Below are 27728 nucleotides of genomic sequence, written 5' to 3'. Positions count from 1 at the left end.
AGTGGTGGCAGGTAAACAGATTCAAGCCCTGTATTCTATCTGTTTGGAGGTCTTTTGTTTTTCACAATCAACAATGTTTTTCACGTTGCACAATCAACCATCTTCAGAAAAGCTGCAAAGACCTTTGGAATAAAAGTACATGTAGCCCCAGAAAAGAGCATTTGATTTTTAGCTTCCTGCTGTATGTGGAGCTCTGGAGAGGAACTTGACAACAGGATGTCAGTGCAGTACGGTGGGCATGTGGACAGGTGCAGGACAGGCACATTAAACTGTGATTGACTCTATTGGAACTGATTGATCAAACAATAAATTGCTGCCTATGACATCACCAGGGGCTTTATTCAATAATGTGAAACTAAGCTTGCATTAATATCCCCCCCCTTGTTCATTAATGCTATATTTACCTGTTCTCAAGGTGTTCTGTTGTGCTCTGTCTGGTTCTGACTCACGGAATGCAAATAAACTGTGACATTTTGAAAAATGAAAGGATTAAAGGATAAATTCTCTCTTTTAATTCTTCCCCTATGGCATTTCTGGTTCTGCGCAGCAGACTCCCCTGGTGTCGCAATAGTAGCGGTCTTTCCAGGTGAACACACACGTGGTGTTATCACACGTGTCAACAAATGTCAACAGTTATGTAAGACATGCTTACGTTTACATGTTTTCATGCCTGTATTAATTGAGACAGTGTGTATAGTCATAAACCATAGATGCAACCTTATCACGAGTTAACATTTAACCAGCATTTTGCATCTCACAGCGATGTGGCGTCCAGCTCTCTGAGCTGGCGTTCAAAGGGCAGAGGGGAATTCAGCGACAGTGTCGGTCCTTTCAGTGGACTGACATTAGTGCAGAGGCCGAGTCCATAATAAAGAGCCATGGAGAAGACCGATGACTGGCTGAAGCCTGTGGAGAGGAGAGGGGTGAGCGGTTTTTTTTTCAACGTGTTATCGTCACGCCACCATTCGTTAGCATGTTTGTGATGTTTTTGATACTTTTGATGACATGTCCTCTGTGCTCCTCACTGGCAGAGATTAACTGTGGTGTTGGCCCTGGCGACGCTCATATCTGCATTTGGTTCATCATTCCAGTATGGATATAATGTGGCTGTCGTCAACTCTCCATCAGTGGTAATCTGAGCTGGGAAATAATGTGAAAACTTCAATATTATGCTTATTTATAATTCTATACACTTATTTATATAGATTTATAAATAAGTATTGTTTTGTCCTGGACACCAGTGGATCTGCCTGACAACATTAACAATGCAAAAACAAACACAGAAAATTGCATTTTAGCCCTTTGATTATGGCGGCCTGCTAAAATGTTGCACTTCTCACTATAACTGATGGGGAAGTTTGATAAATAGCTGCAATATAGTCTCAGGGGTCTGGGGATGTTGTCACTAACATTGAAGTGCTGTCAGTGATGTACAAGTGCCCTTTATGATGTCACAAAGGAAATGGATGGACTCCTCGTTGCTGGGGAGTGTCTTCTTCCATACTACCATCAGGACACATTTGACTTTAAATTAAGTTTTGCACGATACTTTAATGCATAATAATGCAGGTTCTGGTGTCACCTACATGATGATATGCTTCCACCAGCACATGAAGCAGTTCTACAACAACACCCACCTGGAGCGCTACGGCAGACCCATGGAAGACAGCCTCCTGACTCTGCTGTGGTCGCTCTCAGTGTCCATGTATCCGCTGGGAGGCTTCTTTGGTTCTCTGATGGTGGCACCGCTGGCCAACAAACTAGGGAGGTAAAGCTTCTCTTCCTGACTCTTTATCTGAGTCTGACGTGTTCCTTTACAACTGACTTGAGGTGCATCCATCCATTCTGTCTCAGGAAGGGAACCCTGCTGTTCAACAACATCTTCTCCATTGTACCTGCTGTCATGATGGGATGCAGCGAGATCGCCAAGTCCTTCGAGATCATCATCGCTGCCCGCTTCATCGTCGGCATCTGCGCAGGTTGGGTTACGTTGATACTCATGTGATTGTGACTAAGGGAGGTTTTTATTTTTATTTTTATTTTTATTTTTATTTTTATTTTTATCAAAGATTCAATGCATTTCCTCATTTTGTTTTTCTGTTCTAAAGGTCTTTCATCCAACGTTGTGCCCATGTATCTGGGCGAACTGGCGCCTAAAAACCTGCGGGGAGCCCTTGGCATCGTCCCACAGCTCTTTATTACCATCGGCATCCTCTGTGCACAAGTGATAGGCATCAGACAAATACTGGGAAACAACACAGGTACAGTAAAATCTCCTTCGCTGATCTGAGTATACCTGCTCGTCTACCACAGCAGAAGTACAGCGGCTTTCCCATGATTTAAGAAACAATGTTGTCACTCCTTCCGCCTTCAGGCTGGCCTCTTATGCTGGGATTGACTGGCATTCCTGCTGCGATAGAGCTCATCCTGCTGCCCTTCTTCCCCGAGAGCCCCAGGTATATGCTCATCCAGAGAGGAGACGAGAAGACGGCAAAGAAAGGCAAGGAAACACAAAAACGCCGCCCGTCGACTCAGAAAAAGTGGGAGAAACACGGATGACACCGTGCGGTGTCGCCTGCCCCCTGCAGCACTGCAGCGGCTGCGCGGCTGGGACAACGTGGAGGCGGAGCTGACGGAGATGCGTCTGGAGGAGCAGTCGGAGCGCGCCGAGGGACACCTGTCTGTGCTCAGCCTGCTGTCCCAGCGCTCCCTCCGCTGGCAGCTGGTCTCCGTCATCGTCATGAACATGGGCCAGCAGCTGTCGGGGGTCAACGCTGTGAGTGCAGCCCCTCACTCTGTTTGTCCTCATCTCTTTTTTTCTGACCCAAGTAAATCAATCATTCATTCATTTATTCATTTCAGTGTAACATTTTTAAGATCATTTCTTCTTACATCACCTTATGTCTCTATGGTCTGTCTGTTCATTGATCATTAAATTGTCACTCATTTGAAGGCCCCTGGTGATATGCTATATATACACGAGTATATTTGGGTGCAATGGCTTTGACTTCTACCATCATCTATGCATCAGAATTTTATATATATATATGTATATACATATATATATATACTGAAAGAAATATAATACAATACCATACCTCAGTCCTTGCTATTGAATTACTTCAAGCATGTTTCTCCCTGTCTTCAGATCTACTACTATGCCAACAGCATATACGGCAGCGCAGGGGTCGACGAAAATAACATCCAGTACGTCACCGTGGGAACAGGTGCCGTCAACGTCGTCATGACCATCGTTGCCGTAGGTGCTTTTTTTTTTTTTTTTTTTGACTGAACGATTGGGGGCACTGTGTTAGTGTAGTTACATTACCTCGAGGGAGACAGCAGCCGTGAACTCTTTGCCTCACCCACCAGGTGTTCATCGTGGAGGCCTCGGGACGACGGCTGCTCCTCCTCTGTGGCTTCGGGATCTGCTGCGGTGCCTGCGTGCTGCTCACCGTCGCTCTTAACTTCCAGGTACACGACAGAAGCGCCAGCTTGATCGACCACAGCCTAAATGTTTTACTCTGCTGCCCTCTACTGGCTCAGCATGCAGTTTCATATAGAGGTGAACGGGTATTACTGTTGAAAGAACATTGTTCCTTCCTTTAGGTTAAAATTAAATGTCCCTTTCTCAAGTGAGGTGACTGATCAAGTAGCGACGGCTGAGGAAGGTTCTGCACTTGTTCTTGCAATTTGTAAATTATGCAATTTTCACTTCACGCGATTCAACAATATTTTCAAACAAAAATATGCACATCTATCTCTATCTTATTGGGATTACTTCATAATAGTAATCCAACTACTGATTACTGATGACTTCTTTTTTTAAAAAAAAAAAAAAATTAATCTATCTTCAACTACTTTGTTTCAGAAGTAATCAATTACTAATGACTAATTACTTGAGGTATAAAAGATAAACTAACAGACGTGGATATTTTTGAAGTTGAGAACGTTTCCTGCACATAACCTAAAACGTACCACAATATTGTTTGATTTAGACGAGATGAACTCAAAATAATGTTTGTATTTACAGCTATCAAAAGCAATCAGTGTTTTTCCTTTTGCTGCCGCCATGCTTGTTTTGGTGCGTCGTCGCATATCAGTGACGTTGCATGCACAAACTCGTTACTTGATTAAGTAATTATGATATAATTACAAGTTTTGCCACAGTAATCCCATTACATTACTCCGTGACTCAAAAAGTAGTTTAATTACAGTAGTGGGGAGGGACTTGCCAACACTGTTCACAAATGATAAACATTCATTTAGTAGTTAAGTTTTAGCTTTAGTTCCTTTATTTTTTTTTTCTTTGCTGCACTGTCCTATGCTAAATCGGTTCTAGAAAGCAGCCCTGCATGACGTCACACAGGGATATGGTAATTATGCCACGTGAGTTACAACAGATCCAGCCAGGTATGAGTGGCACCTGTCCACTACTGCGTATCCAATGAGGGAGCAGGGAGAGGTTGTGTGTTGGAGATCTCATTCTGCAAACTCTGAGAACTCAGTAATGGTGTGGGACTATTATGGGATGAGGAAGGATTTGTGGCTCTGACGCAAATTAAGGGATCAATGAAAGCGTGACAGGCCGAAGAGCAAAAAGTAAATTTAAAAAATGAATGCAAGTGACTCCAACAGAGATACATCCACTCATTCGATTTGCAAGTCGACATTGACCAGATGGCGACTGTTTAGTATATTTTCAATGGCCTGCGGTCAAAACAGCCACCACAAACCACTGTCACATTAATACGTGTTGCATCATGTATTCAGCATGAAAAAAAAGGTGCTGAGTTGTGTGTTGCGGTGAGGAGAGAGCTGTTAAGACGTTTCAACAAAATAACAATCACACTCACCTCCCGCAAGCGGGACGCCAGACATTAGGACGGGCTGCCCTCTTCCACCCTGTAATCTCACCTGCCTCACACGTCTCAAGTTTAGAAACTAAAAACCAGGTGCATGAATAATCCCCCAGGTGTGGCCTTCAAATCCGACTCCTGCCCGCTCATTAGGGGGATCATTGGCGCGTTTATTTTTGCTGGGAAGCGTCGCGTCACCCCGACTAATAATACCATCTGCTGGCGGTGGTGTGTTTTGGCAGGAGAGCATCACGTGGATGTCCTACATCAGCATCGCCTGCATCATCATCTACGTCATCGGACATGCCATCGGACCCAGTGAGTGTGACCGAGCAAGCGTCGTGGGTGGTTGGGGAGGTTGTTTCGACACCCGCCCGCCGATGACAACACTCTGGCCTCCATCAGAGTGGAGTGTTGTTTAGACGCGAGCAGACATGTAATGATACACGCCGGGTTTGTTTGGTTGACGTGAGCGTCCTCGGCCAAACGCTGGGAAGTGATGGCGCGTCTAAACCTGTTTGGCTGGCGGTTGACCACATCTGAGTGATCTGTTGCAGGTCCAATCCCTTACGTGGTCACCACCGAGATGTTCAGGCAGTCGGCCCGGCCCGCCGCCTTCATGGTCGCCGGGTCTGTCCACTGGCTGTCCAACTTCACCGTCGGCCTCGTCTTCCCCTTCCTAGAGGTCAGATAAGCAATTTCTACAGTCCTTTAGTCACTTGGAAGAAAGTCATGTCAGTGTTTTGTTTCATTTTTTTTTCAGTGTAAACGGCAGGAAAACCTTGGTAGGGTTGCCACCCGTCCCGTTTTTCTCAGAATTGTTCTCTTTTTTCACCACCTGTCCCGGGAAAAATAAAATCTCTCCTGGGACACAATTTGTCCCGTTTTTTAGGGAAAATGACAAAACCTCATTTGATTTCCGTCTGTGGTCTACTCCTGTAAAATACTCGATTGTCCCATATTTGGCAACTAAAAAACCTGTCCCGTAATGAACTTAGAGACTTGAGACATACTCCCCCCCCGAGATGTCCTGGATTTGAAACTCTAGGAGGTGGCAACCCTAAACCTTGGTCATGTTCTCACCGGGAAGATTTACCTCAAATTGCAGGCTGTTGTTAAGATGTTTGCTTTAGGGCCTGACAAAATTTTTAAATCTTCAAATTCATCCCCTCAAATGAAAGAGTTCCTGATTTCAAAGTGGTACGTTTTGTAACACTGGTAAATTCATGTTTACCTCTCTCGTGGTTTATTGAGTTTGTTTCATCTGGACAGGCGGCCCCAGCTGTTTTCCTCTCACTAATATCAGAGTCCTATGAATAAGAAACAAATGATATTCCAAAATTCATCCTAATCTTATCTCCAATAATAAGTCTTGAGATCTCAACAACAAATATGTAGTGTTTTTTGTTATTAATGACCAGAGTTCTCTCCAAAGTAGTTTTAAAAAAATGAGTGAAGTTAAGCTACAGGCAATTTAAAATTGGATATGCCATTATATGTGTAAAAGCCATTTACTTGTCATATTTACTTGTTACCCAGTGTTTCCATGGTCCTTCACTTGTTTTTTTTTTTATTATTTAATCAGTGGTCCTAATTCATACAGACAGTACAAAGGAACAATGTAAGAGTTGAACTTTATCACTAACATTCCTTTTCCTAACATTGAGATTCTCTCACCGATGAGTCATTTTTCTTTGTTTATTAGGATCAGTTTTATCATGATGCTTTTCTAATCTTGGCCACAAACATTTTGCTTCACTGATGTTTACTTCCTCCCAAAGTTTTCATCCGCAAAGTAGAAATTAAACAAAACTGAAGGTGTGTTTGACTAACAGGAACTAAGAAAAGGGCGCTCAAACTAAAGTAGCATGCCATTACGCTCTGCGCTTTTTACAACCTTTTTCTGGCCAACATATTTTCCCAGCATTTTGTCTGGAAAGCATGCTGATCACATTTGCTCTCATCCTGCGTCCTCTAGGAAGGCCTGGGCTCCTACAGTTTTATCATCTTTTCCTTCATCTGTCTGGTCACACTGGTCTACATCTGGTTTGTGGTCCCTGAGACCAAGAACAAGACTTTCCTGGAGATCTGCCAGATGTTCTCCAAAAGAAACAAAGTGGAAATCAGTCTGGGCTACGGTGACCTGTCGCTGAAAGGAAGCAGAGAGAGCCTGGAAGACAGGGTGAAGGTCACGGCCTTCTGAGGAGAAACAAGACCCTTTGCCTTCACCTTCAGGAAGTCTATACTCTGAGGGGTACTGTAGCATACCGAGAGTGTCATAATTTAGTTTTAACTTAACTTTTTGTATTTGCAGCACTTGTTGGATGAATGTGAATGGTTAAATAAAATATACAAAACAACAGCAACGCCAAAGAGCCACTTTTTTCTCTTTATTAATATTAATATCTTGATACATTCTGAAGCTTAAAGACATAGTTTGAGTTAAATAAAAAACATTAAAAATAGTAAACGTTAAAGTCCCATACATTAATTGAACTGAAACAATATTCAGATAATAAGCCCTCTGTTTTCAGCCAAATACAAAAATAATGCAATTATATTAACAATAACAGCAACACATTTTAATTTAACTGTTTAGCATCCTGTTCAAATTGATGCTTTGTTGGACCTTCCACATGTTAGGAAAGAGTCACAAGAAGATGTTGCCCTCAGAGAGTGGAGCATAAATATGTCTGGGGTCACTATTGTGTATACATTAGGGCACCGTTACGGCATCACAAGGGGGCTTTTTCAGAGTTCTGTCTCGAAACCAGACCAAAACCTTCATGAAGTCAACTGGGCATAATATGGTACCTATCATTTATGAATACATATCTTAGGGTAAAGCATGCAAGTTACATTCAATGTTACACCTTTACAAAACTTTGATTTTGAAAGGAAACAGGCACATAAGTGGTTACATATTATGCGCTCTCTTTTACACATCCTCCCTCTCCCGAGTTTGCCAGTGAACTACAGTGGCCTGTTCATACAAACCTAGATGCCTTCACCCTAAATATGAAACATGCTGTCAGGTGGGCTGGAGTGTCCACACTGGTTTCCTTAGAAATATGGCAGTGCAATATGGCAGCTAATTGGGAGCAAGACCCTTACTCTATGTATATTCTTGTATATATATAGAACTGTTCGATGGGTAGAAAAACCAAATTGATTTTATTGTACTGCAAGTATACACTTTTAGTAATGTATATATGGGCAGTATATTAAGGCTAGGGTTAGCTACACACTGGACCTTTATATATTGACTGACGGGTGTCTGACAGGCATCGTGTTCTTCTCTAAATGTCCTCCACCTTCAGTGAGGTTTGGCTCGGAGGCAGTGAACTGAAGCAGTGGGAGCCTCTTCAGGAACATCTGTACTCACTGTCCAGCTTCACGCCGCCGTACAGACTCAGTTTGGTGGACCCCCAGCTGAACACGTTCCCCGCCACCGTGTTGTTCCTCTCACACGACATCTGGTCCCGGATGTCTGCCGTGCTCAGCATGTAGTCCCACACGTTGACGTCTGTCATCTTCCCCACGAAGGCTTGTTCGGTGGAGATGCCCAGCACTCCGTCGTAGTCAATGCCTAGAGCCAAGACCCCGCTGGAGCTGATGGTGTGGCCGCTTTTCAGTTGGCGGCTCTCCCCCATCTTACCGTTGATCCACAGCTGGGCCCCGCCCCCGTTGGACGACCAGACGATGCAGTAGTTGGTCCAGTCGTGGGAGCGGTAGTTGTGAGGCAGGTTGATGAACTCGTTGTCGATCCAGAGGCCCACCTCTCTGGTGTCCCCTTCCTCCAAGATGGAGATCATCAGCTCGTTGTCGCCGTTCTCCTTAGAGTAGGAGACCACGGTGCTGATGTCGGCCAACTCCAGCAGGACGTGCAGGCAGACGGTGAAGGAGTTCAAGCCAACCGGGTGTTTGAGGTTGGTTGAGGCGAAGCTACCCGAGTGTTTGTCCTGGAGGCTGAGCACCAGCGGAAAGAGGCCGTGAGGATCTGAGGGAAACACACGGAGCCTGAATCAGATCTGATGGTCGGAAATATCCATCTGTGGTTACAGGATCAAATTCATAAAGCAGCAAACTCACGATATCTGGGCAACTTTGGGTTGTTAACACCACCTTAAGGGGTTAAAAAAAAGCGCACAATAACCACAGGCTCTTTCACCCACCCAAATCGGTTTCTGAATGTGTGATGGTGGTGTTGTGACTCCCAGGGACTGACTCACCTCTGTAGATGTGTCTTCCAATGGATGCTATCATACCCTCAATCTTCAACAGCTTGGATTCTATTTCATCCTGGCGGCAGAAAGCTGGAAAGAAAAACAAGGAGAGATCGAGAACAGCAAGATTTGGAATCACTGCTCGGCCGTGATTAACAGTAACAGTAAGGAAGAAGGACATTTTTTTCTAGAATTGAATTGAGTCACGACATGTTACACACTTCCTTTTCCCAGACGGGGAAGGAAAGATGACTCCACCACTCGATCGTTGAGAGGTTGAGCAATGCGGTAGTCATTCCACAGGGTCTTGTTGTCCATGTCCATAAGAGTACTCTCCAACTTCCTAATCTGGACACAAAGGAACAGGCTAAAATGTTTCCTGATAAAGACTTTTACGTCAAAAGTTTATTAAAAACAAAAACAAACATAACAAATAAGAAAAGGCTTTCGCGTGCTGCACCTGGTTGTGTGACAAGGTGATGGGCGTGTCAAACACAGTCCAGAGGATGCTCTCGTAGCAGGGAGGTGTGGTGAGGGAGCCCTGGTACCTGAAGAAATGGTTAAGGTTCTCCGGCAGCATGGAGCGCACGTCCAGGCTGGATATGTTCATGGCCTGACCTGCAACGACAGTAAAAAGTAGAAGCATTACTGAGATGCTTCACGACAGAGCATCAACTTTGTCTATTTTCCTCTATGTGCCAGTTCCCCACCTGCATATTTAATGTTTACCAGGTTGGAGATGAATTCACTGTAGTAAGTGTTCTCAAAATGTCCATCCTGAAAAGAAAACCAAAGACAAGATGTTTCCTCTTTTTCTTCTTTTTTTTTTTTACCGGCAAAAAGGCCTTTGAGAAAGTTTCCAAAATGTATGTCAACATATTTTACAGTGATGAAGGATTTGTTTTTGTTATTTGTTATTTGTAGTCACAACTGTGTAATCTACACTTTCTATTATTTCTAGTTCCATTTGCAATTGATTGATTTATATTATGTGATCGTTGTTGTTACAGTCAGTTGTGTTGCTGTTTTCTTTAAAAGATACAGCGGCTAACATATGAACAACAACAAAAAGAAATGTACGAAAGATAAAGCAGGATTCTTTATCATAGCTTTATAATGACAAAGTAAGTAAGTAACAAGAATCTTCTATCATAACAAAGGATCCTTTGAATTGTCCGTGAATCATCTGTCGGCAAACTTGACTGTCCAGCTGAGTTTCAGCCACACTGGATGCCAGCAGTGCGGTTGCTGCAGTGACGACCTCTGCCAGCTGAGATCCAAAACACTCCTCTGGAAACAAGCGTTCCTTCAGTGGTGAACCAGGCTAATGAACTCTTGGAGAAGCTTTTGAACCCAGCTGGCCGACCCAAGCAACAAAGTAGCAGTCACTTCAAAGGCCTTCGAGATCGTTTCTCCGAGGACCTCGCCGTGAACTTCCTTCAGCAGAAGTCACGGTCGTATATCAGAAACGGTGCCGCCATCCGGTGCGGATGCTCCCACAACCTGGCAGGCTAGAGTGAAAAAGCAGGGCTTTGAAGAAAGGGAAACAAAGAGGTGTGAGGTTTTTCCACGTACCTCATAGAAAAAGGCGAGCACTGCCAATCCGTCTGGCTTATCTTTGGCCTCGGCGAAGCTCTTGTACCTGTCAGAATTGTAGTGGACGACGTGGAGCTGGAATACGAGGTGGAAATGTGAGGTCGGTCGGGGTGCCAAAAACTGCCCTGTGATGCACGAGTCATCCTACAATAATAACTTGCACTGCCGCAACCAAAGAGCAAAGAACTAAGAGCCTGTCACAACTGCACGCAATCATTTCACCATCAAGCAACTCCGAAGGCATGTTTGACTAAGAGTTGGCTCTATCAAAACAAAAGTGTTGGTATTCAGGGCTTGGTGCTACTGCAGTTATTATAAAGTCGTTTACACACACAGGATGCTTTCCAAAAACTAACCTCTGCCATGTATCGTATTCCATCCACTGTGTGCTCAGATCCACTGGCCTCCAGGTCCCAGCCTCCCCAGTGCAGGTGCATCTGCACGGCCGTGTATCTTCCCGGGAGACCCTTTGTGATGACCATGGTAGGAGGCAGGTCTATTTTAACTGGTTGAGGACACGGGAGACAAAGACGAGATAGATATCATTTCAAAACTATCCAGGAAACGGGGATGTGTCTCCTCTGTTGCAACAACTTTTTTTGTCATTGATTTGAGTGATAGACAAGTCTGTACAGGCCAGTTTGATTAGAACAGTACAGAGGAGACTTGGCTAAATAAATTTGTGTTGTGAAATTAAAAACAGCATGTTGTGTAAAATCAAGGCGTGATGTGGTAAAATGCGACAGCAGTTGGATGTGCTAATTTGGTTTTGCGACATGAAGCAAGTACAAGGAAGCGCCCTCGCAGCCTTCGCTGCTTCTCATGACATCATGAGTAGTGAAAACAGCGGTGAGGCACCTAAATCGCTAAGTTCACTCATAGTGTGTCATTTTCCCCCGGTGCTTTTTGCGGTCTCACCGGTGTGGCCGTTGTTTGACATGAGGAAATTCCCTCGCTGAGAATCGTAGCCGCTCAGCTCCAGCTGCAGCATTTCTGGGTTGAACCTCACGTTGCGCCGCTGGATGTCGATGGGAGACTGCTTTTTTCCGCCGCATGCACCGTATTTGTCGGGCCAGTGCATCTGATCCAGAGCTCCCTCTGTGTGAAGATGATGAGTTAAAACTATTATTTTTTTTTTTTTTTTATGGAAAATTAACAGTCTCAGGTTGAATACTTGTTATTTTCTTCATCTGGAGACACAGTTGAGTGCAAACAATACCGGTGACTGGTGTGTGTTAATATCTAGTTAGTTCATTGGGGGTGGGTGGGGCAAAACAGAATGAATGCCATAGAAAAACACTGTGGTTCACAAAAGTTAGAAGTCAGACCAAAAGGCACAATTTTAAACTTTTAAAAGTGAAAATGTGTTTTCACTTGTCACTGATGATACTGAAGTCAGACTTATGGAATCCTGTCTCTGCCATTGTGTCATTAGTCCACATTCTGGCACACAATTTTTGACAAATTTTCCTCATTATTTATACAAAACATTTTCTCTGCGAAAAGACAAAGAATTACGAGAGGCAAAACTCATCAACTCACTAATTCTGTGCATGTTGACTGCACACTGACTTTATGTTCACATAAAGTGACGCACAAACAAAGCCTCCCTAAATAAAACAGTTGGAGGTGTGTTCAGGCTCTTTACTGGCTCTGGGTTGTGGAACACAGGTCACACATGATGATCTGTGCCGCACGTGGAGGCTTTGATCAAAAGTGCAATTGTCGCAAGTCACGTTTTGAGAAATCGAAGGATCCGACCTGACGCCTCTCGTTTCAATGTTTAACTTTAGTTAAAAAAAAAAAAAAAAAAATGCGCCTCACCCTTTGCCAGCCAGGAAGAGACTCGAGTGGCAATAAAAACCCGAGAGACGCGCGTCAGTTGGTCAAACAAGTTGAACAGTTACTTTTAGTAATATTATCTTTAAATGTCGCCTGTCGTGAAAACCACGACTTAGCCGACGGTGCAAACCAAACAATTTATCCCACACATGACGCAATAACATTTCAACTGAATCCGTTGAATGGTTTTTGTCCCCCCCCCCCCCCACCCCCCCCCCACCGTAGTCAGTCTTAGAAGACACCCTTGAGTACACCCACACCAAAATCATGACAATCCCTACCTGAGTATGTCCAGTGAATGTCATCGTGCTTGGTCCCAGCACTGACCACAGCGACCAACAGGACGCAGGCGACCGCAGACAAGAACCCCATCGCTGCGCTTCTCTGCCGCAGAACTCAGTGATTCCTGCCAGGTCTCCTCCACATTTAAAGCTGCGGCTGATGGCCAAGGGGAGGTGTTGAGAGCAGCTGCTGAAAACGCCCACATTTCCTCCAGCCTCCCTCATAGCGAGAGTGGAATAATCTACACACACACACACATATATATATATATATATATATATATATATATATATATATATATATATATATATATATATATATATATATATATATATATATATATATATATATATGTATATATTTAAAACTCAACGAATATGATGTGTGATTTTTTATTATTTTTTTTTTTTTTATAATCCGGGTTTTGCTCACTTTTATTGTTCAAAAATGGCCACAGGGTATTTTTAAAATATGTTTTATGACAAATAAGAATACCTGAAATTTGATCATGCGATGCTAACTTTCCTGAAATTTGATCATGTGATGCCAACTTTCAGTCTTACAAACATTTAACAAACAGCAGTCCCCCTCCCTTTCCCCCTGAAAACTTGCTTACAAGTTTCCTTCAGCCATGCACACACACACACACACACACACACACACACACACACACACACACATGCACTTTGACTGTGATTGCACAAAAGAAAAAACACACCCCACAATATAAAAGGCACGATCGCACCACATCATCACCTGTTGATACTCACCAGTCACAACATGTCCAAACATATGAGAGCGGAATACCGGAGCTGTTCCAGTGTGTGTTAGGTGTGGTGTTGTGTATGTGTGTGTATATGTGTGCCCGCTTGTCTGGCATATGAAAATTCAGGCCTCCAGACCTTCCTACAGTGACGGGCTTTTGACCACATGAAGAGTTCTCTTATTTTCACTTCACTGCGGGACAGCCAAAAGTTTACTTCCAAAATATTCACTTCCTGCCAGTTTTGACGACACTGGTAGGCCTCATGATCAAATTTTACTTAAGGAATATGTAAAGTCAGAGGGGACCATGAACTTGTACTAAGCACTTTGTTAGTGTGCAAAGGAGTGGCTGAAGTGATCAAAGGCATCAGCTTGATTTATGATCATCATTGTTCCCCACAGGCTCCAACAGACCCCTGCAACCCTGAGTGCAGGAGGAAGAGGGTATAGAAAATGGATGGATGTATGGATTGTTCCCCTCACATCCTGAACGGAGTTTAGCCATTGCGAGGTTTGCGGTTGATAGGTTCACACTTCCAAGTTTGACTATCAGCACACCACGAAGGCTTGAAAAAAGCTTTGAAGGTCAAATATTAAATCCAAGTATGGACAAAAATCAATTTATACACCCTCACAAAACAACAAAGTCATCAAAAGTTAGTCATCCTCTCCACAGCCCCTCACCTTAATACTTGATTTTAGCAGTGTGCTAAACTGCTTTGTTGGGCTCTCTAATATGTGTGGAGGAGTGCAAAAACAATCTATTTTTTTCTTTTTGTATTCACTGACAGCCTTATTATTGTAAGAACACATTGATCAAGTACATTTTCCTTGGAATAAGGGAAAAAACAGTTGAAATCATGGCGGGACAGGAGGACAGGAGTCTGCTCATCAGCCTGAGGAGCGCAGCCAGCACACAACGGCTATTACAAATGAAGTGCAGTGTCTTCGTCCTCAGTAAATCACCAGCTCTATCTTTGCCCTCAGGACAATCACAGTTTTGAAGGTCTTGGCATTCCTAAATAGTGTAATTTAACCAGGCAATAGCAAGCCTGGTAATTTAATGTATGATGAGGTAGACATGCATGATTTAGCTGCAGGTTCTATGTACACCAGCATGTGATTGTAACAAGCAAACAACAGGTTTTTTTCACCCGCTGTTTCTCACCTCCCACTGAGACATAAATATATTTCGTCACATGAATGAAAACATTTTGCTACTAACGTGCCAGAGTTCCAGAGTCAAAAATCAGACGGCACCAATCTAGGTAAAAGGTGAGATTGTTCATTTTAATAATGGTAATAAAAGTTCTGATAGTTGCTACTTCTGTTTTATTTACCTTCATTTCAGGATCTTGGCAACAACTAAACATTACAACTGTGATAAGCACTCTGCTTAGCGACAATGTCCCAACAAACCAATTATGTAAGCTTAGCCATATTTATGTTGCTTGACAATACTGTCACATGTTTAAAATGGCCTACTTTAGACTTTCCCAACTTCAATGGAAATTGCACTTCCTGAGTGTTGCACAACATTATTAATAGTTCTATGTTGAAGTCACTGCACCCAGCCCTCTGTTTATGTCAGCTGAGGTTAATAAAGCGTCTCAAAGGGCTTAAACTAATAGCGCAGCCCTACATGACTGACAAGTTTAATTACCCTTGAGCCATCAGGATTGTAAAGACTTGCCTATGTACACCAACATTTTTACCTTCACCTTCAGGGGCCCGTTGCACAAAACTAGGATCAGGGAATAAGCCGGGATATCTTGGTTAGTGGGATAGGTGGAAGTGGGATATGTTATTGTATAAATTAATTCATTCATCATTCTTCCCGAGCTCAGGGTCACAGGGGTCTGCTGGAGCCTATCCCAGCTGTCTTAGGGCGAAGGCAGGGTACACCCTGGACAAGTCGCCAGTTCATCGCAGGACTATGGTATAAGTTACCATGGAGATTAATTCTGTGGAGTGAGCCTGCTCAAGACCAGGCTAAGTTCCAGGATCTAATTAACCTCAGCCCTTATCTCAAAAAACAGTCACCACCAACGGAAACCGGTAGTTATTTCAGTAAACACTGCACATTGTTATCACATTCAACTAGTCCTGGCATGGGCATGATTGTAGGCCTGCTGTGCTTCCTGAGGGTCACTATATGGTGTCAGGAGAAGTGATATTTCAACTGTTCCCTCTTCTCACTTTTTATTACCATAAAGTGTTTTAATATTTCTGAGACGTTGCATTTCAGGGTACATTAAGCGCCTTTATTCTAACCTTATGAATGATGCCCGCGTTTCAACTTCCAACCAATCCTAGCACTGAGGTAGGATTACAGATAAAAACTTTCACACAAATATTAGTTAGGGTTAACTTTTTTAAGCTCAAACGGAAATTCAGTGAAGTCGTTGAGTCTTATTGTTTGAATTTTAAAAAAAAATCTAAAATCGATCTGCGTTCACAATGCAAAAAGAAAAAAAGGATAAAAAGCAAGTCTTCTTATACGCTAAATGTTCTGGACTCAAACAAAGAAAGATTTAATAATTTAACAAAGATTAAAAACAAAACAAAGCAAAACAAAACAAAACGAAACGGCGCCCCCATCTGGTAAGGAAAAATGTCACAGGCAAAGACATTTTGCTCTTCGAAACGTGACTCGACGACACTGGACCAGACTGGACGTCACTGATCTCCAGCACCGCTTATAGCTTCAGTATATACGCAGTTTTCCTTCTCGGTGATTTTATGATTCTGAAATAAGATCAGAAATATAAATTCTGCGGAAACTGAATGTGGTAATTATCTGAGAGGATGTAAAACAAAGCAACAACAGCAAACACAACAACAACAACAACCGATAACGGACAGTTTATCTCCTAACACGGGTGCTCCCTGAGTTAATATCCCGAGTAAGCCTGGTCCTCGGCCCTTATATTGAATACTATCTCGTTTTCACGAGCCCTCTGCAGATGCTGCGCGATACACTCGATACTGTATTTGGGCAGCAGATGGCGCTGTTCGGTTGTTACGCCCACAGATAGTCAAGGTCACTGAGAGGCACGTTTATCCCTCACCTCCTGTTGTGCAATGGATGCGACTGCTCCGACCGCACATCCAGATGTCGATATGATGCCAGCGCAAGACGTTTGAAATGGAAACTCCATATTTTGCTTAAATAGCCACCTGTCTTAAATACTTTGAGCTCAGCCTTTGCGAAACTCCATTTTGGTGTATTTATTTTTTGATCAAAAGCTCATTTTTCAACCGGTTGTTGAGCTTGGGCAACACTAATATGTCGTCCTGGCCGTCATACTGTATCTATTAGTGTATCTAGAAACCATCACTGCTGTTATGAAACCCACTATTGACAGGGGGAGGGGGGCTCACTGCCGAAAAACGTGACCATCAGTACTACGTGACTACACTGCATAGGAGATCCCTGCCTGCCTCGGTGCACGTAGGCACACTGCGTCATCTTTCCGCATAGTCATCCCTCCATCTCACCCTTTTAACACTGCATCCAACTGGGTGGAAAATCCACGTCGGACGTGAAAACATAATTTTCTGCCTAAATTAATCAAGAATCGTGTTGTATTTTGAGGCGAAAACGCCGCAGTGCCTCTCCCGCCGGTCACAGGGATGTAAAGTCTTCCAGAGGACGTGCATCACTCCACGCGCTCCTCTCATCCCAGCCAATGGGAGCGCCTCGTCGGCAGCTGCACTTCCTGCTTCTGGGTCGTTTATCAGCGAGGCTGGGACGTCACGAGCGCCTTCTCTGCTGCCCTGCCCGCACGAGAGAGACAGCGCCGTCCTCGCACACAGTCGGACCGGAAAAGGTAACTTCACTGTCGACACTTATCGTCTTTAATGTGCTCGTTTGCGCACAAAAATAGCTGCTGGCGTCTGATTTAAAGGTCCACGTTCTGAGATAAGCGTGTGTCAACCATACTTTTTTTTTTTTTTTTTTTTAATTCACCCCCTAAACGTGTACCACATGATCCACATCCTGAAAGTCTTGGCTAAACGTTTTGCTTTTTTTATGTGTGTGTTTTTTTAACTGACACCTACGAACAATTGTGAATCGACCCGATGATGAATTTTGTATCTCCTGGGATGGAAGAGCGTGTGGCTCCTCGTCTATTTTTAACCCAGAACGTCAGCTGCCGGGATGTCACTCCATTTAGAACTGCAAGGGTGTGTAGCCGAGGGGCGTCAGGTTGCAAGTGCAGCTTCCAGACGCCACATTTTCATTCGACAAAATCCCTGTCTTTCGTGTCTTGTTAGCTGAAAAAGTCGATGTGGTAGACTCACTGTCCTGGCCTCGACGTGAAGGCTGTCTAACGGAGTGAGAGGAGCTACCAGTTGCTTGCAACAGACATGGGGGGTGTGTCCTCAGCCTGTAGGAAAACTACCCTCTGCTGCAACATTTCACTTGCGAGGCGTTTCCCAGTTATGGTTTGCTGGTTGACTGAAATAGTGGAAATAATAATGATAATAAATGCAGTGTTAGAGCATAACACTGGCTGGGTGTTTTTTGTCTGCCAGTTTACTGCGGTACTGTGTTGTCCTCTCTCTATCTGCAATGATTCAGCAAGAAATAATGGAAAAGAAGAAGGAAGAAAGGGGAACTGGAATAACAGGGAGGACTGAGACTGATAAATACATTGTCTACAGGACCTGTTGATCTACATATCCCCTTTTTTTTCCATTCTAGGGATAATACTCGTGACATAAGCATTCATTAATGTCACGTTTTCCATGAGTGAATGTAAGCAGTGTATTTAAAATTGTGAAGGATGTGGTTTTGTATTGTCAATTGGCCAAAACCCAACTATGATACCATGATTGGTTTTGAGTTTTGAAGACACGATAACTGGAAACATTGTAGAAAGAAACCAACTATACAATTACACATCTAAACCAGTGCGTGGATCAAACTGCACAGAGTTAACATGGTAAACTGATTTCAAAGACCTGCCTCTTGTGTTTATGCAAGTGGTGTGTTTTATATCTTCCTGTGTTTGTTTCTGTGATGACATGGTAGTGCAACACATGCTTTGGTTCACATTTGTTCAAAAGGAACACATTGCTTGAAAAAAACAAAAAAAACAAAGCCTGTCTTTACAAGTCTATGTTTTCATGTCTTTTATGTTGCCTAAATGGGTGAAAATACAATAGGATGAAAAAATAATTAGGATTAGTAGCCTGCCAAGACAAGTAAAGAGGGTGTTTTAGTTGCAGAACCTGCTCTGCTCTGTGGAGGTTTGTTATTTTGGCTATCAACTAGCCGCTGCCTTGTTTCCACACAGACACTTAAGGACAGAGACTTTCCATTTGTCCTGGTGTTTGTGGTCATGCTATATGCCAGGTTCACTGATGCTTTCACATAGGACAGTTTATTTAGTGCATGGGTTGAGGACAGATTGGATAGAACAAATGACAATCAATAGCAGCTATTGAGGCCAGACTGTCTCGCTAAAAAAAAAAAAAAAAAAAGCTTTTTGTGAAGTGGAATGTGCAGAGATAGTGAAAGCTCCCAGAGATTAGACCACCGCTCACTGCTTGCCCCCATATCAGCACAGCTTCACTTCAACTAAACGGGGTACAATAAGTGTGATGCCAACTGGTATGTGACAGCTTTCTCTTCTACTCTTCGTATCAGATCGTCTTACCCAACTGTGTGCATGTTCCCGAGTACCTGGCTTTCGCAAGCATTTAGCAATGGCTGTTTGTAATTTGATAACAGCATGAAGTGAAGTGAAAAGACGTAGACTCTTACTGTTTAAGCCACACCTCTGTGGGATTGACATCACCTGCCACTGGGAGGCCAGTGATGCTGTATAGCTGTTGCCCGCGTCAAAGAAATTAGATTTGGCTTGGCCGTGTTCCTGGTGTGTCATTGAGCACTCGGGTTTTTAGCAAAGTCACTGTTGAGACTGGAAGTCACTTGGCTCAGCCTGAACAACTCTGTCTCTTCCTGTCAGATCCTGAACCATGTCTATCCTGAAGATCCATGCTCGTGAGATTTTCGACTCCCGTGGAAACCCCACTGTGGAGGTGGACCTGTACACAAAGAAAGGTACTGTGTTACTTAATGTAGACGCAATGATTTATGCTATTATTTAGGTAATGCATAACAGGGATGCTTTAGCATTCACTTACTTGAGTTACTTGAGGATTAGAACTATGAATAATTCTCTTCGTCTTTTATCATGTGTTTGATGTTTAACAGCTAAATACTCTTAAAGGAGAACCCAATAACCAATATTTGTATTGCTATATTCTATTCAGTTCTATTTCTATACCCATTGTCTTGTTTCTAAAATTCAAATCTTGTCATTGGAGTTTGACTTAATTAATGAAAATACACTTGCTGCAAGTCTGTGGTCACTCTTAATTTACTACCAATTGGCTTTCAAGCTGTGGAAGAGGGAGAAAACACTTTGTTAGTTGTTTGTTTGTGCACCATGACTTTAATGGTGAAAAATGAAGACATTTAAAAAAAAAAAAAGTAGCATTAACAGTTCCCTTGAAAAAGATTAATATAAGCATCACAATTGAAATTATTCTACTCAAGCCTGTGTTTCTTTTTTTTTATTATTTGAATTCCTGTTTCCTAAAACAGTTGCCAGCTACGAGTTCAGACTGGATCAGATGATGGGGTGGCTGTGTGAAAATAGCTCCTGCCCCCATCTCTGTTACTGTAACTGTTCCTGTCTGGAAGGCCTATCGCAGATATTCCTTGTAGTCTGTAAAAAGAAACGCCACCCTTACTGACAAATACATGGCAGAAGTGTTAGATGTATCAGATCGACAGTACAAACCGTTAAATAATGATTCTGCTAAGCATTGAAAAACTACAAGTGGCTGATTTTGGTTGCTTTTTTTTTTTTTAATTGAATATCTGCTTCACTTAGGTTTATGCAATCAGCTAATGGCCATGCTGTGATTAAACTGTGTTGTCCTGTACTGTGCTGAAACAAAAGAACAGTTCAACCCAATGTAATGGACTGAGAATTTTAATGAGGTGACCCGAATGCCCATTGACATGGAAGCAAGTGGAGCGGGGATGGCTGTCTGGAAATCAGCTGCGCTGCCCCTCCGTCCTCGGGACCTTTCATTGGCTTGTGATGGGGGCTGCAGTTTACTGTAAACGGCGCCCTTGGTCTCGTTTAGCAAGGCTCCCCTTTTATGTCGCCGTGGCCTGTTTTGGCATCATGGCTGAGAGCGGAGAACGTGTGCTGCAACCAGGACTGTGTCATAGTAACTGCACTGTGCTGCGTTACATAACCAGCTTGTCTCTGGGTCACAGCCACTAGAAAACCTACTGAGCCTGATGCGAGAGTTATGTAATGTCAATCCAGGGAGACATGCAAACACAGTGACACTGTCGCATCCCCTGGGTTGTGCTGCTTTATGTAAATTTATGCTGCGAGTAGCGGTACGCCGTTTACTGAAAATGTTCATCTGTGTTTCTAAGTGAAAAAGGTCAGTGAATATTTTGGATTTGGAAAACTGCTGACTCTCCTGGCTTTTGATGTCAGCAGTGTAAAGAACGACTCTGACTGTGATTATCAGTCCATTTCTGCAGCATCCCTTTAAAAAAAAAAAAAACAAGCATTGTGGGGCTAAAGAGCAAGTTACCTTTAATTACTAATTGTTGTCCTTGCACATAAGTAGACGGTGACGACTCGACAGTGATACTAAATACAGTTGGGACCCTTGGTTCATGCGTGTGTCCCTTTCCCCCCCTTCTTGGTGCTGCAGCTGGCTGAATTACCACTGCGGCCAAATATTTTTGCTCTCCTGTCCTAAGCCTGAAATCCCCCCAACTCAAAACGCCCTTGCCAGTCCACTGAGCAAACTCAATAGCTTCCTGCAGCTGGATGAATCCAAAATGGCCGTGTGTCTATACATGGGCCTGGCTCGGCATCCTTCCACAGATGCGTTTGCTCGTGCTCAGTTGGCTCAGCTGTTACATCAGAGCACCAACACAACTTCCTGTTGCGCTGCTTCCATTCGTCTCTCCAGACAGAAGAATGATACTGCAGAAGAATGCTTTTAGCTTATTGGACTTCACCTCCAGACATCTGGACTCACCAGTAGAATATCAAACTGCTTTTCGCCCTCAGCCCTGTGTGGCTGATTCTTTGAGATATAAATACATTGAAAGCTGCTTATTTATTTACTTTTCAGAAAACTCAGGACTCAAGACACTTTAGATTAGATTAGATTAGATTACATTGAACTTTATTGATCCCAAATTGGGAAACTACACTGCTGCAGCAGTCAAAAAAAACAATACAAAAAGTGAACATGGAAGAATAAAAAATAAACTATACTGTAGTTACAGTTTACAGTTAAAAGTGGTTAAACTATACAGTAGTGACAAGATATACAATAAAATATAAAGGGCATTACGGGGCATTTAAAAAATAAAATCAGTACAAACAAAACTATTAAGTAAATTAGAATTTGGGGTTCATAAAATTACAAGAAATCAAGAAAATCTAAAAGTAAAAAATATTTCAGATGTTTAACGTTGAAAAGTGTCGAAATATTATTTTGTTTTCATCAAAGTGTGTTTTGAGGTGTAAAACGACAGCGCAAGTGACAGTTGCAAAACTCCTTTCTGTGATTTCAAGGTCTGTTTAGAGCCGCAGTGCCCAGCGGTGCTTCCACAGGAATCTACGAGGCTCTGGAGCTCCGGGACAATGACAAGACTCGCTACATGGGAAAAGGTAAGACCCATCACTCAAACTCCTGACTCTCGTGCCTATTATTTCTCCACGTTCAGTGTCTACTGCACTCCACAATGTTTGTCTCCTTTCCTCATTTCCGATTCCTTCCTTTCCGTCAGGAGTCAAAAGAGCAGTTAAATATATAAATGAGTTCTTGGCCCCTGCTTTGTGTAATCAGGTAAATACAGTGTGAAATAACAGGATGAGTCTCTTACCTGCCCTGCAGCATGAAGAATGGGCTGTGAGAAACTAACACCCAGATGCACTAACAGGTGTTCACAGATGAAAAAAGAAAGCTGTTGGCCTAATCAAGTCCAAATGTCCCTAGTTAGCAGCCCTGTGTTCATCTTTCTTGCCTGTTCTGTTCTGCTTGGTCTTCTTGTGTCTCAGTCAGTCATGGTCTGCTTGTCCCTTGCAGGTGTCTCAAAAGCTGTTGAGAATATCAATAAAATAATTGCACCTGCACTGGTCAGAAACCAGGTAGGACCGTTCACATTGTCTAGCGATCATTGCTGCTTACTGGTGTCTGGAAAAAAAGAAATGAAAATAGTCTACACAAATTTCAATGGAAATTATCAAAATGATACAAACTTAAATTTGACCGTTTTAAAAAGTTATGTTAAAACAAAGTGTCAGAACCAAAAGGTTGTGCAGCTATTTGTTGGCCTTTCTCTAACAATTTAACAATAACCTGAATGTGATTTGACATTTACTCCGTGCTAAGATAATGTCTAGTTTACTACTGCATGAAATATCTTGGATGTTTATAAATTGCGTGTTAGCTTGTAAACACAAATGATGCACAAACTGTCCAGTTTTTCACTCCACATGTCGTGTTCTTTCATATCTAGGATGTGACTGTTGTGGATCAGAACAAGATCGACAAGCTGATGCTTGACATGGATGGCACAGATAACAAGTGTAAGATTTTACTTCATTAAACCAAAAGTTGGCTAACCACATATTTAAAAATAAATGTGATTATTAATACTGTGTTAATAATAAATTATTATATTATACTTTTGTTCAGTTCAGACACAGACTTGCCCTTTCATACCGTTAAAATTAGTCTTATATTAGCATCTAGTAAAGTGTTAGTGTAAACTGTTTTTGGGTTTCAACATTAAACCAAAAAAAACAATAAATAAAGATGAAACTGTTTGGATGCAGTTGAAAAGAGTAAATCATATTTTGCAGTTGCTGAAATAATTGTGTGCATCCTTCCTCAGCCAAGTTTGGTGCTAATGCCATCCTGGGCGTCTCCCTGGCTGTGTGCAAGGCTGGCGCAGCAGAGAAGGGCGTTCCCCTCTACCGCCACATCGCCGACCTGGCTGGCAACCCCGAAGTCATCCTCCCCGTCCCCGTAAGCGCAACACATCAGTCGCCCCAGCCTTGTTTGACATGCGACCATTACCGTCGGTCCCAGAGAGTCTTTACATTCTGCCGCTAATCCATTAAACCCCAAACCGATCCTTTCTTCTCCTTCCTCAGGCTTTCAACGTCATCAACGGCGGCTCCCATGCAGGCAACAAGCTGGCCATGCAGGAGTTCATGATCCTCCCCGTGGGAGCGAGCAGCTTCAAGGAGGCCATGCGCATTGGTGCCGAGGTCTACCACAACCTGAAGAACGTCATCAAGGAGAAATACGGCAAAGACGCCACCAATGTCGGCGACGAGGGCGGCTTTGCCCCCAATATTCTGGAGAACAAGGAAGGTGAGGCTGGTGGATGGAAGGTTGAATCGGTTGCTTTGACTGCATTCTAAAGCCGCCATAGCAATGGCTTCACTCTGCCACTCTGGGGTCGACACATGGTCTCTAAATTAAGGTCTGCACTCGGGCGCCAAATGCACCGACTGCCGGTCTGTGACTCCTGTGTCAGGCCGGGGTGCTGATACGGCAAATACCTCTACGGAGCAGCAGGGTCTGCAACGGGGGCTCATTTCAGTTGATAAGCAGCATTTCAGACCACAGTTTTATCTCCATTTTTGTTTCTCTCGCCATCTCAGCTCTGGAGCTGCTGAAGAATGCCATCGCCAAGGCCGGCTACACAGATAAGATTGTGATTGGTATGGACGTCGCTGCCTCCGAGTTCTACAAGGCTGGCAAATACGACCTGGACTTCAAGTCTCCCGATGACCCCAGCCGCTACATCACCCCCGACCAGCTGGCTGACCTCTACAGGGGCTTTGTCAAAGATTACCCCGGTTTGTTTTCTTTTTTTTCTTCTTCTTCTTCTCCTCATGTACTCTCACCCACACTCACACATCGGCATTCTTGAAGCGAGGACAGAGCTAGATAGCGGGCTGAGAGTCTTTCAGCCGCATGTGTGTACACATCAAATGTATTTTTAACCTTACTGAAAGTACATATTTCGCAGTGTCTCCATGCATTTAAATTATTATTAGCAGCTAGCCAGTGAAAAACACAGCAGTTGGTCTCTGGCAAGTATAATTTGAAAGGATTTCTGATATTGCAGGCTTTGAGTATCTGAAAATAATAGCTGAAACCTTCCTTCGAAAACAGCTTTTATATATTTTTGGGTCTCCTTCCGTCAGTGGTGTCCATCGAGGACCCCTTTGACCAGGACGACTGGCAGGCATGGACCAACTTCACGGCCAGCACCAGCATCCAGGTGGTGGGTGACGACCTCACGGTCACCAACCCCAAGCGCATCGCCAAGGGCGTGGCCGAGAAGGCCTGCAACTGCCTGCTGCTCAAGGTCAACCAGATCGGCTCCGTCACCGAGTCCCTGGAGGCGTGAGTGTCCGGCGCAGAGCAACTTTATGACAATGAATAAATAAAGCGGGAGATGTGTTCGCCTATAAAAAAAAAGGGGCTTGTGTGGTCCTGTGTTAGTTGCAAGATGGCCCAGACTAACGGCTGGGGTGTGATGGTCAGCCATCGTTCCGGAGAGACTGAGGACACCTTCATTGCTGACCTTGTGGTCGGTCTCTGCACCGGACAGGTAAGAGTAGAGGCAGAGGCATGCTTGTAAATGATGACACCACAGTCTAAGACGGACATAAACACAGCTTCAACTGGGTTTTTTTCTGCGAGACAGTGGGAAGTTTGATTTGTTTTGAAAGAGGAAACCCCAATTTTTTTACAAGTTGATTTTTTAATTGGGATGGTATGTGATGGCTGTTAGTTTTACAGTTAAACATTCAATCTTTACTTTAGTGATAGTCTTTGATTGATTGTGTTGTGATTATGATCAACTTCCTTTACCAGATCAAGACAGGTGCACCTTGCCGCTCAGAGCGCTTGGCCAAGTACAACCAGCTGCTCAGGTGAGTTGAGAAACATGCGCAATATTTGGAATGACTCAGTAAATGAGCTGTCAGTGGCCATGCCATTTTCTGGTCGCTCATTAGAGGGCAGTTGTGCGTCAATAAACCGCTCGCACTCTCCCACAGGATCGAGGAAGAGCTCGGTGACAAGGCCCGTTTTGCAGGCCAGAACTTCAGGCACCCCATCTGAGCAGGTCCCGCTCCGTCGGCCACTGTGTGCTCACTCACCCATCCGATCATCTTCACACCGATACGCCACGCTAGGTTGCCGCCTGCCTGTTTGGAAGTCAAGAAGAAGGGAGTGACGCTGAAATCCAAGGTCCAAGTCTGTGGTTTGTGGCGTGGAGAAGCTGCTGTACAACCTCTGTACAACCACAGTTCAACCCACCCACCCCCCCGCGCCGCCCATTCAAAGTATGCTTTAGCTCTTACACCTCGTTGGCCCTTATGTTTGCGTCTGTGTAACCGTGAGAGAGATTTGTTCGCCTCCTGTGTGTGTTTTAGTGTGCCCTGGTGCTCTGCTGAGTATTCCATCTACTGTAAAGTGTAGTACAGCTCTGTGTGAAGCAGTGGTGATAGTACTGTATGTGCAATGTGCCGCATCTGACAAGGTCTCGTGTCACTGTAAGCGTTGGCAGAAATACGTAATAAATGAACAATATAGTTTGAAATGTATTGCAATTGTCTTTTGTCTTTGAGAAGCGGAGCTGATTAGACTATTATTTCAACAATAGCATATTCATTTGTAGTTGATTATAGTCATCAACAAGGGAAAACACAATACCTTTATGTACATAGACGACAGAATCATTCATAAAAGGTACATAGTCAGTTACATCATTTGAGATTTTCCTTGACAGCGAAAGCCTAATACTGTCCATAGTCAAGCGTCCTCCCCCCAGAGTCAGTGGCCCTGTTCATGTGAGGACCAGGATGTAATCCGAGTGCCACCGAGAGGTAGAAACATGAGCTCAGTGCTTCAGAGGTGCCAGTCCTGTTCTTCAGGAGCTAAACAGTCCAAACGCTGTGTGCAAGCTCCCTTTTATACAGTCCTAGCAGGATAAATGAGGGTCTATTCACAGGTTGTACGGTACTGGGGGGGGTGCGCCAGCTGGGTCTGTGCCACACTAATTCACTCTGTGTGAGTCCTGTCTCAACCTGCCCCCTTTGTTGAACCATCACCAAGGAAACGTATTACAAATCATCGGCACAATGAAACTACCATGGAGACAGTAAACAATCTAAAAAACTGTCCGCGGCTCCAGATTACGTGTTGATAATGTGTCCCACGGCGGTAACTCGCTAACTTGACCTTTTGAAATGTCCAAGCAGACACTGGAAATTGATTACATTTATGAAGACGCAGCGGTGTGCTGTCTTTGCGAGTTCTTTCTTTTGATATTTGCACCATCTAGTGGTTAGTTTTGTGTAGTGCACTTCCCTCTCTTGATCCGACGATAACGTCCCTGACTATGAAAACGTGCAAATGGAAATATTGAGCTGATTAAAAGGGCATCATGTTGACACAAACAAATAAGAATACACGATTATTATTTTTTTTTTTAGAATATGAAAGGCATCCATGTTCATAATTCTGTTTAAGATTTAATATTAAGAATAATCCAAGACTCAACGTCTGATGTTTGTTTTTAACAAAATTCCATGTGCATAGATACAACGCAAAGATGCTTTATGTCTACGTAACGAGTGAGAAAATAACATGAACGTCAATCTACAATGAAATACATATATTATGTCACAACAATAATTGCAATAAACACAATAGCTTTGCCAACTGTATAGTTGACATGAAAATGTAGTTCAACGAGAAACCCGACTGTCCGATTATTCAGCATTAATGACCGGGCCTATTATCTGCAACACATTATCAAAGACCTCATGAAGCGTATCGACTGCAGGCTCATGTATTAAGTGACATGGATTATCCTGGGTCCACAAATCCTGCCAGCATCTTCTTGCAAATGCAATAAATAAATAAATAAGTAAATAAATAAATAAATGAAATGCAAAAAAAACAACAAAAAAAAAACAAATGCCAAAATTAATACCAAAAAAAGGAAGATTGATGAAGATTAGTGTATTCTCTTGATCTTTAGTTCTATTTTTAA

General features: G+C 43.3%; 3 protein-coding genes across 6 annotated transcripts; 2 read left to right on the top strand and 1 right to left on the bottom strand.

The window, feature by feature from the left end:
• The first annotated feature begins 95 nt into the window (after positions 1 to 95).
• On the top strand, positions 96 to 7322 carry slc2a5 (solute carrier family 2 member 5). Of its 2 annotated transcripts, XM_076042512.1 has the most exons (12): positions 96 to 923; positions 1032 to 1130; positions 1608 to 1768; positions 1855 to 1979; positions 2109 to 2261; positions 2375 to 2500; positions 2589 to 2776; positions 3149 to 3259; positions 3373 to 3474; positions 5102 to 5177; positions 5417 to 5544; positions 6838 to 7322. In XM_076042512.1, the coding sequence occupies exons 1-12, from the start codon at positions 879 to 881 to the stop codon at positions 7060 to 7062; spliced, it is 1539 nt and encodes a 512-aa protein (XP_075898627.1). In that variant the 5' UTR covers positions 96 to 878; the 3' UTR covers positions 7063 to 7322. The 2 variants fall into 2 exon arrangements, with proteins under 2 accessions (XP_075898627.1, XP_075898628.1); XM_076042513.1 differs by lacking the exons at positions 96 to 923; positions 1032 to 1130 and having other exon boundaries at positions 1613 to 1768; positions 1859 to 1979.
• ca6 (carbonic anhydrase VI) lies at positions 7235 to 12963 on the bottom strand. Its single transcript, XM_076042511.1, has 10 exons — positions 12805 to 12963; positions 11600 to 11779; positions 11038 to 11186; positions 10661 to 10756; positions 9796 to 9862; positions 9546 to 9703; positions 9307 to 9433; positions 9092 to 9175; positions 8952 to 8984; positions 7235 to 8859 (listed from the first exon to the last, which is right to left on the bottom strand). The coding sequence occupies exons 1-10, from the start codon at positions 12893 to 12895 to the stop codon at positions 8225 to 8227; spliced, it is 1620 nt and encodes a 539-aa protein (XP_075898626.1). The 5' UTR covers positions 12896 to 12963; the 3' UTR covers positions 7235 to 8224.
• Positions 12964 to 17250: 4287 nt separating this feature from the next.
• On the top strand, positions 17251 to 26270 carry eno1a (enolase 1a, (alpha)). Of its 3 annotated transcripts, none has more exons than XM_076041902.1 (12): positions 17251 to 17403; positions 19552 to 19646; positions 22213 to 22308; positions 22727 to 22788; positions 23160 to 23229; positions 23538 to 23671; positions 23800 to 24022; positions 24316 to 24513; positions 24865 to 25066; positions 25166 to 25274; positions 25541 to 25599; positions 25726 to 26270. In XM_076041902.1, exons 2-12 carry the CDS (start codon positions 19562 to 19564, stop codon positions 25787 to 25789), a joined length of 1302 nt encoding a protein of 433 aa, XP_075898017.1. In that variant the 5' UTR covers positions 17251 to 17403; positions 19552 to 19561; the 3' UTR covers positions 25790 to 26270. The 3 variants fall into 3 exon arrangements, with proteins under 3 accessions (XP_075898017.1, XP_075898019.1, XP_075898018.1); XM_076041904.1 differs by lacking the exon at positions 22727 to 22788 and adding an exon at positions 22428 to 22486; XM_076041903.1 differs by lacking the exon at positions 17251 to 17403 and adding an exon at positions 19390 to 19458.
• Positions 26271 to 27728: the final 1458 nt, after the last annotated feature.

Source organism: Nelusetta ayraudi, unplaced genomic scaffold (genome assembly GCF_046127955.1).
Source record: "Nelusetta ayraudi isolate G7.1 ecotype Tasmania unplaced genomic scaffold, CSIRO-AGI_Nayr_v1 ptg000070l, whole genome shotgun sequence".
Taxonomy (NCBI): Eukaryota; Metazoa; Chordata; class Actinopteri; order Tetraodontiformes; family Monacanthidae; genus Nelusetta; species Nelusetta ayraudi.
Note: the sequence above shows the minus strand (reverse complement) of the source record. Positions and strands in the feature narration are given on the sequence as shown.